Here is an 11,108-nt window from a genome sequence, read left to right as displayed (position 1 = left end):
TTCATTACACGCGGGTAGGGTAATGCATTTAGCTCATTGTTAAAGTTAGCGGTTCGAAGATCTGTACTCAACACAAGTTAGTCAACGGTGTACTGTTAACATACAAAAAACACTAACTTCACACCGATCTGTGAAAATGCCAGACATGTTGATCACCATGTAGTGCCTAAACTGTGATATGTTGACCAAAACAAATACGGTGGGAAAATGATTTGTAGAGATTTATTGTTGTTATCGTTACTTAAATTAAGCGTTATTATAGTTTGTTTTGTTATATGAAAAAAAAAACCCCGCTACATTAAATATAATATTCATATTCGGAATTTACAGAAACTGACACAAGCTACTTGAGTCAAATGTTAGCGATCGGTCGAAACGGTTCAAAAAATGGATCTGAACGATTCGCACTGAATCGTTCGAGAGCTTCTCGACTTTCTGCGGAACGTTTACCACTTAATTACATGACAGTTTTATAGAACACGTATCTTATTTTAATAAGTAATTGTTGTATTGTTTAATGTAAATTCATTTTATATTTCGGTTCTAAATTACCTTTATGTTTTATAAGCTGATTCATGCTGATCTGTCTGGGACACATGCAATTACATCTTGTATTAATATAACTTAAAAGTTTGTGAAGATTTTAGAGCATGTAATATGTCAAGGACCACATGACGCATTTACGTCATGACGCCAAAAAAAAAAAAAAAAAGCTGAAAACGTTCTTTTTTTTTTTGGTACCGGATCTCTTAAATGAACTGTTCGAAAGAACCGATTCGCAAAATGAGTCACTAGCGAGGCTTCCGGTTTCTTGACCGATGATGACGTCGCGCCTCAACTATCCAACCACAGCGCTAAACGATGACCTCGTTATTTTGACGACTTGTTTGTTTTCCTCTCGAGGTAACTGCGGACTAAGATCGACATTCCGCTCCTTTTCTACCTCAGCAGCTGAAGATCTACATCACAGGTAATGTGCTAATCGTATATACATGTATTAACGTATTTGTAATGTATTTTGGCTCCGCAAGTCTTTAAACATCACTGCACTTTGTTTGGACTAATCACCAGGAACCATAACACATCTGTTTTCCTAAGAATTCCACCTGGGCTGTTTGCATAAGAACGCGATATGCCAATGTCATTCCATATGGTTCCTCGCTGCTGTTTTTCCAGTGATGTCGGAAGGGCTTGTGCTCGGCGGTGATGGGAACTTCAGCTCTCTCTGCCCGCACGGGATCGAGTGGATCTGGTATGGACTGGGTGAATGTGCCCAGGATGGCAGAGACATTGCCAGTGTTGTTCTCGGACTGCTGTCGATAGTTTGCTTCATGGTGTCTTCACTACCGTGAGTAGGCCTACTGTTGTGCTGTAGCACTGTGTATGGCTTAGTTTTGTCATGATATCAAATGTATTCAGGCACAGCAATAATTTTTAACATTTCTTATAAACATTCCAAGAATTTGGGAACAGTAAGATTTTTTAACGATAGTATTACTTTTATTCAGCAATGATGCATTAAAATGATCAAAAGAGACCGTAAAAACATGAATAATGTTTAAAAAAATCTATTTTAAATAAACGCTGTTCTTTTGAACTTTATATTCAATAAAGAATCCTGAAAAATGCATCTCGGTTTACAAAAAAATATTAAACAGTACAAATGTTTTCAACATTGATAATTGTAAGAAATGTTATTAGTTAATAGTATATTAGAATGATTTCTGAAGGATCATGCGCCACTGAAGACTGGAGTAATGACTGCTGAACATTCAGCTTTGCGTCACAGAAATAAATTAAAATATAAATATATATAAAAAATATAAAAACACATGTAACACTCATTTTAAAATGTAATAATATTTTGCATTATTTCTATTTTTGCTGTATTTTAGATCAAATAAATGCAGCCTTGGTGAGCATTAGAGACTAATTTTAAAACATTTTTAAAAACATTACTGGCACCCAAACTTTTGAACTGTAGTTTAAATGTGTAGAGTGACACATTTTGCACATGATGAGAAATGATGAGCTCATACTGACTGTTACTGTAGGCAATACTACAGTTCCTGCAAGACAGGAAATATGGACAGCGCTCTATCGATTTGGTTCCTGTTATTTTGGCTGGCCGGTGACTCGTGCAATCTTATTGGATCGTTCTTGGCTGATCAACTTCCACTACAGGTAAGGAACAATTGTCACATTCTTTATTTATCACTTTAGATAAAATATCTGCTCAATGAATGAAAATGAACCCTAATTGATAATTTTTTAAAATTAAATGATCCTAGTTTTGCTGTAGTTTGAACTGAGGCCTGATTTTATTATTATTATTTTATATTCATCACTCTCGTTTCTCCTTTAGAAATACACTGCAGTGTACTACGTCCTGGCAGACCTGTTAATGCTGTCAATGTACTTTTACTATAAACTAAAGAATAAGTCATCGAGGGGTGAGTTGGAAATTATACTTCACTAGTGACTTAAATGTGTCATAAGGATAGGCTCTATGTAATTGGTTGCTCTTAAAGGGGTCATATGATGCGATTTCAATTTTTATGTACAGTATGTGGAAAATGTGTTTTTTGAACCTTAAACCGCATAAACACATTTCATTACACCAAATACACAAAATAATGTTCTTTTTAGCAACATCATATGATCCCTTTAAGACATATCTTGCATTCGTCTATTTTTGTCTCCAGGAATAATTTTCCTGGCATACCTGCTTTTTTTTTTTTTTTTTGAGGCCAACTATGTTGCATTAAATGTGCACAGTAGATACACACACACACACACACACAAACACAAACATATATACAGTGGTTAGTATTATATATTACTATGATATTTACTAATATTTTAAAAAGCTTTTAATTTTAGTATTGTTTCTATTTTATTATAGTATTCATTATAGTATATTGTTTTAATTAATACTAAAATTAAATACAAAATATGAATAAATACTCTAGTCTAACAGTATATAAATCATTTATTTATACACTATTATAGTATACATTTATATTTTGAATTTCATTTTTATTTTATTTTTTAAAGTTTAGGTTTTAGTTTTGTTTTATATTTCTATATAGCCTTAAATTATATTCATATCAGGTTTAGTTTTAATAATTTTAGTACTTAAACTTTCATCTTTATTTTAATTCTTGAAAAGTTTTGTTATAGTAACAGTGATAACACTGTTCAAGAATGGCTCTCACAGTGTCCCGTCTCTCCCTACATTACTGTGTATTCCTCTCTGACCTTCAGCTTTCACAGTCTGTTATAAGAATGTGCTGATGCCTGAAACGCTAATTCATAGAACTGTCTTTCTCCTCTGCAGCCAGTAACAGTGCACTGCTGAATGCGGTCAGCGTGCTATGTCTTCTGGGAATGTCATCTTCCCTCCTTAGCCTCCCTCGCTCAGCCCTAGAGGAACAGATGCCTGTGGGGTTCAAGGGTCGGGTGCTGCTGGCCGTGGAGGGGGACAGCGGTTCGGTGCAGGTGAGTAGAGTGACTTTTATCATTGAGTTGAAATGCACTTCATTCTTTTATGTGATTTCAGCATTGATTAGAGACTCAATGTTTTTATGTTTTTCAGCCCTTTGATACAAAGGAGATTATAGGCTTTGTCATTGGCTCTATATCTTCAGTACTGTATTTATGCTCCAGACTGCCACAGATGTACACTAATGTAAGTCTCACTGCATGTATGTGTTGATGAATTTCACAAAATCTCTCCAGAACATGTTCAGGTAATATGTCATCCCAAAATCATAAGAAGATATTAAGATTATTTATATTATAACAATTTCTTGACAGTAACTTTTTTACTTTTTTTTTTTTTTTTAATCGCCTCCTCAGTGTCATAAAAACTTCTTATTTTAGTTGTCACAAGTTATGGTACATTGTTTTCTCTTTTGCATTGTATTGTGCACATAATGTGTTCATTGTTGTGTTTAGAAACTTTATTTCCAATAATTGCAACAGTATTTTTCATTGTTTGGACATTAGATCTCACAAAAGGGGCCTTGCAGGGCCAAAATCCACTCTTGATTGTACTATCTTTAATTTATGCTGATTAAAATTATTGTATGTCAGTAATGAGAATCAACTTTGAGATGAATGGAAATGGATTAATAGAAGATTTATAGGATTTATAGAAGATTTGTGGTTAAATGCCATAGAAATGATGTCACTATTCAAAAAATATTAAATGAATTGTTCTCTCAGTAGTGAAAATTTGCTGGAAATGTACTCTATCTGTTCTACATCTTGGATGGCATGACGGTGTTTATTTATTGGAATAGATTTTAAGAAATGTAGCATTACATCACTTTCTCACCTGCAGTGAATGGGTGCCGTCAGAATGAGAGTCCAAACAGCTGATAAAAACATCACAATAATCCACACCACTCCAGTCCTTTAATTAATGTCTTAAGTGAAAAGCTGCATGTATTGTAAGAAACAAATCTATCAAGATATTTTAAGCTTAAACTGTTTCTTCTGGCCAGAATATGAGTCCAAAATCCATAACTCTTCCTCCAGTGAAAAAGTTAATCTCCGGTTGTCTTCTCACACCAAAATGTTTGTTTAGAACTGTATTGGACTGTTTTTCTTGTAAACTGTGCTTGATCTGTGCATATTTCTCTCTTGATTCAGGTGAGACTACTTTTTCACTGGAGAATCAATATTATGGATTGAGGACTCGCATTATAGCTAGAAACAATGGTTCAAAATGTCTTGGTGATGGATTTGTTTTTGTACAAACACATGGCTCTTCGGTTCACAAGATATTAACTGATGGACTGGAGTGGTGTGGATTATTGTGATGTTTTTATCAGCTGTTTGGACTCTCATTCTGACGGCACCCATTCACTGCAGAGGATCCATTGGTGAGCAAGTGACGTAATGCTAAATTTCTCCAAATCTTTTGTGATAAAGAAACAAACTCATCTACATCTTGGATGGCGTGAGTACATTTTCAACCATTTTCACTACTCCTTTAAAGTCTCTAAAAGTCTTTATTTCGTTCATACAAAATATAATTTCTTATTTATTTGAATTATTTTCTACGTAAATGTTTAATGTTGCTTTGGAAACTTTGCAGACATCTGTTGTGTCAATGCAGTGACTGACTACAGTTATTATTCATACATTTGCATGCTACATATGCATGCAGCACTTAAGATGTACAGGTATTGCTTCTTGGTGTAGTTGAAATATTTCTTGCTGTCTTGCAGTTTCGGAGGAAGTCAACAGAGGGCGTGTCTTTTTTCCTATTTGCTCTGGTGATTCTGGGAAACACAACATATGGCATCAGCGTGCTACTGAAGAACCCAGATCCAGGGCAGGGAGAGGCCAGCTATATCCTACACCACCTCCCCTGGCTCATCGGCAGCCTGGGAACGCTCTCACTTGACATTATTGTATCCTTTAAAGCCACGTGTTAGCCACTGAGCTGTTAGTGAGGTCACGGATTCCCAACACAGTCCTCAGAACTAAAGATATGAAATTTCTAGATGCATTATCAAGATGAGAATTTGGAGGACAAAACATGCTCATGAAATTTTCATGAAAATAATGCCATGGCAAAAACCGTAATGGACCTAAAACAGGTTTTATTGTAATATTATTTTAATAAAAAAAATAAATAAATATATATATATATATATATACTGTATATATATTAGAATAAACAGCATCAGCATTGGTGACTATGAGTATAGTGTGCTTTAGTGTGTAGATTTCAATTTCTGCACAGTCTTATCTAATTGTCATACTCTTCGAATTCCATATTAAGAAATTCTTTTAACCCAAAAAGCAAATTATGCTCCCTTCGAACTGGTTTTCTTTAAAATACAAATCTTTGTAATCCCAGGCTATCTGTAATCAGAAGCACATTTATAACTGGAATATAATTTAATTTCATTCACATGTGTTTCATAAACACATAATCCTTTCTGGATTACAATCCGCCATCAAAATGATACATTTAATTATTCCAGCTGCTGTGAGAAAAGGCTATAAAAGATCGGCCACCTGCAGGATCCTCACATGCGATAGCCTAGTAGCTGGGACAACATCTTTATGTTTACAGACGTGACGTAATGACGCAGTGCCATGCTCAAATTTCCCGCGAAAACCTACCCATACCATTCAAATTAGAAAACATTATTATAAGCTGACCGTTGTGAATCGGGCTAAAGTAAGGCGATAGTTTCGAACACTGACTGGTTATGTACTTGCTCAAATATTGATTTCGGATAATTTTTAACCAAAAAAAAGTTACGGACTGCAGCTTTAAAATGAAAACAGAAAATTAAAAAATAAAAACAAATTCAAATATTAATAAAATATCAGTGATGCTAAAATAAAACACTGGACTGTGAGGTTTTCTCAAAACCTGGTTTAACTGTGTTGGTGCTGAATTAAATTAAATTAAATTTTAAATGAAATAAAATTTATGCATTTAGCAGACGCTTTTATCCAAAGCGTCTTACAGTGCATTCAGGCTATACATTTTTTTACCAGTATGTGTGTTCCCTGGGAATTGAACCCATGACCTTTTGCGCTGCTAACGCAATGCTCTACCACTGAGCCACAGGAACATTGCAATCAATTAATTACATTGATTAATTGACACGGTTTGGTTTGAAAACATGCAGTCAAAGGTCACATGACTAATGTTATAGACAATATTGCATAAATGCTTGAGTCATTGTATGTTTGACCTTCTGGATCACTTGAGGTCGCATATATTGACAAAACTCTGATTGTTGCCATAGCATCCAGCTGTGTGTTTTACATCACTGAGGTCATGTGACTTCCTTTCATGTGAAGCTCATTTGTCAGAATCCCATGAGCACTGAGTCTTGTTTGAATTCATTCAGAATAGTTTGCAATTATTTCGGCTTTTTGCCTTAACGCTTTTCTTTAGATATCCGTGCAGTTCATGATGTACAGCAAATCTCCTCGGGATTCTGCAGACGGAGATGAAGAGACCGCTGCACTTCTCCATAACTGAACAATTCCCATTCCTGCTGTGACTGGATGAAATGCTGGAGATGTTTTTTGCGCTTCACATTTCCACAGCCACAGCTCACAAACAATCCCATTTTTTTTTTCTAATAGTTTTTATCTAGATTTTATTTCAATAGGTTTTATACCTAGCAGTGTCAGTGGTTAAAGATATTTTTGTCTGATGGTAAATAGTTAACTTTCTTAATTGGTTCAATATTTGGCACCAAAAGGACTTACTGAAACACTTTTGTAATGTTTGTACTGTACTTCAGAATTAAGTTTTTTTTTTTTTATACAATGCATGCAATCGTGTAATTTTTCTGTTATGTAGAGTAGAATGAATGCTGCATTCGGCAGATCTAGCAGTCTTGACTCAGAACTGTGAAAAGGTTCTGCCTTCAATCCGTGTACTGTAACGATGTTAATAGGCTGTTTTTGTGCAATCTATAGTCAAAAATGTTTTGATGTTGTAAAGATGTTTTTAATTTTTAATACTGTGGCCTTTGATTTGATTTGGCGCTGCACCTGTCAGTCAGTAGGTACCTTTATTGAAGTTCTTATTTTTTAAGTCTTATTTGACATTGCCTGTTTTCTTCTCTTTTTTGTTCTGTATCACAGCACAACACTCACTAAAGATTTTTGTTTTTCTGAGGCCAAACATGCTTGAACTGTTTCTTTTTTTTTGGTGTGGACAATCAATTTGTCTAAATCTCCTTCATATTTATTTTTCCAAACAAATCATCAACATTAGATTGCTCTTGCCAGTCATTTTGCTTCTGTAATGTCGTGAATGAAAAGAAAATTCATTATGAAACCGATTTATCTATCAGGAATTGATAGGATCTTGAAAAGCAGCCACTAAATAATGGAACAGCGAGAGGTGAATTTGAGTTTGCTTTGGATTGCCATATTGCCAGTATCCACATTTGAGGAGGTTTTTCAACTTGGAGGCTGAAGGTCAAGTCATCTCAATGGTAATGCTTATTTCTAATCCTATTATTTGCTATTGTAGGGTAAATTCTGATTGTATGTTAATGCAACAATTCCCTTTCCAAAGGTTTAAAGTCATTTTTACTTTTGTTCTCAGCACAGCTTTTAATGGCGTTTGTTATAAAATTAGGTTCTGTTTTATAACCTAATAGGTTGCCTTTGCTGCCTAAATGAAATGGATCTCCATCAGAAAAAAAAAGTATTTTGGTAATTTTATATGCTTTTGTCATTTTTTTTACATTTCTATTTAGCTGTAATTTTATAGTAACTTTAGTACTTCAACTTATTTCAGTTAGTTGTCAGTTCATATCTTTTTTTTAAAGTTTACACTTCTAATATTTATATTTTTTCCTTCAGTTAATAAAAATATTTTAATAGTTTTAGCTAAAGGGATAGTTCACCCAAGAATGAAAATTCTGTCATTAATTACTCACCCTCATGTCGTTCCAAACCCGTAAGACCTTCTTCGTTCATCTTCGGAACACAAATTAAGATATTTTTGATGAAAGAGCTTTCTGACCCTGCATAGACAGCAACGCAACTGACACATTCAAGGCCCAGAATGGAAGTCAGTTCATCGTTAAAATGGTTCATGTGACATCAGTGGTTCAACCGTAATTTTATGAAGCTATGAGAATACTTTTTGTGCGAAACCCCCCCACAAATAATGACTTTATTTAACATTTCTTCTCTTCGTATCAGTCTCTGCCATGCGTTCATGAGAGTATCGCAATACCGTTGCTGTCTATGCAGGGTCAGAAAGCTCTTGGATTTAATAAAAAATATCTTAATTTGTGTTCTGAAGATGAACGAAGGTCTTACAGGTTTGGAACGACATGAGGGTGAGTAATTAATGACAGCATTTTCTTTTGGGTGAACTGTCCCTTTAACAATAAAAGAACATTGATCTCCATAGATAGGGAGCAATTCTGTGTCATATCAATAGTGTTCCTTTTATATAGAAATATACAGCAGACAAATGTGTATAATTTGTCTGCCAACTTAGATGTTTTTTAAAAAAATTTTCAAAGAACTCGCAGTGCATTATTGGATTTCCTTTTTAAAGATATTTGCAATGCTGCCGTTGAATTTGGCCAAAATAAGCGTTTTCTTAGAAGGCTTTGTAGTTGTCCTGCCGACCTTTCGGAATAACTTTTGCGTTGCTTTTGTGCTACTGTTGCCTTATAATACTGCCTACTGTATGTATTCAGTTCAGTATAGGTTCCAAAACAGCGCCTATTTGAATTTCTTGGAAACATTTTTTGTTTCAGGAAGAACATTGTCTACCCCGTGGTTCATATCAGCAGCCCTGTTGTTCCTGGAAAAACAAATCTATGTTGTTTTTCCTCATTATAACAGTCGCTGTCAATAGCATCCTGTGAGTTAAGAGCATCAGGGTGGGATCTGCAACCCTCAGAATGTCTAAAATGTCAATAGATTTACGTCATAGTTTTTGTCATTCAAAAAGAGTTTGTTCGTTATCGTCGGTGAAAAAAATGTAGTTGACGAAAATTATTAATCAACGGGCGTGTTTGTTTTGGTGATTTCAAATGTCAACATTGGCTACCAGAAATCACTTACCCCACCTTTAAGGGCTTCTCGCACAAAACTTTCATCCAACACTCTTAAAAAGAAATGTTCGTAATTGGCATCTATGGTTCAATGAAGAACCTTTGACATCCATGGAACCTTTATATCCACAAGAGGTTCTTTAAAGTGGAAAAATGTTCTTCACACTAAAAATGGTTATTTTCGGAAATGTTTACTAAAAGGCTCTTTGGGGAACCAAAAATGGTTCTTCTGTGGCATTGCTGAGAACTACTTTTTGGAATCTTTATTTTTAAGAATGAACAACTGTTATGATATGCTGAAGGCATGTTTATTTATATAGTTGCTATTTATGTTCTTGTGAAAACTGTGTGAAAAATTAAAGTGTTCAAACCCATTGGAGCTTTGCTCCCTTTAACCCCATCTGGAATGAACCATCCATCGAGTTCAAAGAAGGTCATTTTGTTAATTGTGCAGATTTTTTTGAGGAAAGAACCCAGTCATTGTGATGGATGGCATGGGAGTGATAGCAAAAGTTTCCCTCCCTTGGGTCTCAGAGGCACTAATGATCTCTATATTTCGACACTGCGAAACCGAGGTCAGTCTCTTTGAGATGCTACACAATAACGCCATCGAGGATGTTCTATGTCAGCTCAGCGGGCAGGATACGAGAGGGTACGTGTGAGCGTCCGTGTCATAATTTGAGGAGTTTTCAGGAAAGCCTGCCCCTACATGGGGTCTAAAGTATATTGGGTGGGAAGGTTAGATTCTTGCAGTCTTCAATCTTTTCAATGTCAAAGATTAACTGCATGACAAACAGAGCCGTGGCAAACACAGCGTGTATAAACACTCCCTAAAGCTCCAGAGATGAGCTGGATGTCACTCTGTCATTCCTCTAGGGAAATAGAGAGTGACCCACATTGCCACTCAGAACACAAAGTTAAAGAGAATGAGAACAGGAGGAATTCTAGTTCAGAGGATCTAAGGTGTAGATTTGAAAGACATTGAATTGCCCCCCCACCAATAATGTGTATTTATTTATTTTGCATACATGCTATAAAATAATTCAGTATGAGATGCTGGTAACTGTAATAGAGGAATTCTAGTTCAGAGGATCTAAGGTGTAGATTTGAAAGACATTGAATTGCCCCCCCCCACCAATAATGTGTATTTATTTATTTATTTTGCATACATGCTATAAAATAATTCAGTATGAGATGCTGGTAACTGTAATGTTGAGCACTACAGGATTTCTGAGAACTCGTGAGTCATGCAAGTCATGTTGAACTTTGAATGATTGCTCAAAGCATTAATAGTGAAAAAGTGCTTCTGGAAAAAAATAAATATACTGTTCAAAGGTTTGGAGTCAGCATGATTTAAATTTTTTTTTTTAGAAAGTAACTACTGCTTATTCAGCAAGGGCACATTTAATTGATCAAAAGTGACAGCAAAGGCTTTAACATTGTTACAAAATATTTATATGACAAATAAATGCTATCCTTTCTATTGAACTTTCTATTCATCAAAGAATCCTGAAAAAAATTTATTAT

The 11,108-nt window shown here is 35.0% G+C and overlaps 1 protein-coding gene across 7 annotated transcripts in view; it reads left to right on the top strand.

Annotated features, from left to right (window-relative positions):
* LOC107725314 (lysosomal amino acid transporter 1 homolog) overlaps window positions 1-7,516 on the top strand; it is a 7,757-nt gene extending 241 nt beyond the window's left edge. Inside the window, exons 2-9 of one of the 7 annotated variants that reach the window (XM_016534538.1) lie at window positions 949-970; window positions 1,072-1,348; window positions 2,055-2,184; window positions 2,366-2,453; window positions 3,341-3,501; window positions 3,599-3,691; window positions 5,241-5,426; window positions 6,938-7,516. In XM_016534538.1, the coding sequence (XP_016390024.1) occupies window positions 1,179-1,348; window positions 2,055-2,184; window positions 2,366-2,453; window positions 3,341-3,501; window positions 3,599-3,691; window positions 5,241-5,426; window positions 6,938-7,024 (915 nt within the window). In that variant the 5' untranslated portion in view covers window positions 949-970; window positions 1,072-1,178 and the 3' untranslated portion in view covers window positions 7,025-7,516. Of the gene's footprint in view, window positions 1-470; window positions 971-1,071; window positions 1,349-2,054; window positions 2,185-2,365; window positions 2,454-3,340; window positions 3,502-3,598; window positions 3,692-5,240; window positions 5,427-6,937 lie in introns of those variants that run through there. The other 6 variants (XM_016534535.1, XM_016534539.1, XM_016534533.1 and 3 more) reach the window with 6 other exon arrangements.
* Window positions 7,517-11,108: the final 3,592 nt, after the last annotated feature.

This window comes from Sinocyclocheilus rhinocerous, unplaced genomic scaffold (assembly GCF_001515625.1).
Source record: "Sinocyclocheilus rhinocerous isolate Xijiao unplaced genomic scaffold, SAMN03320098_v1.1 scaffold785, whole genome shotgun sequence".
Lineage (NCBI taxonomy): Eukaryota > Metazoa > Chordata > Actinopteri > Cypriniformes > Cyprinidae > Sinocyclocheilus > Sinocyclocheilus rhinocerous.
The sequence above is the reverse complement of the archived record's forward strand: the minus strand, read 5'-3'. Positions and strand labels throughout refer to the sequence as shown.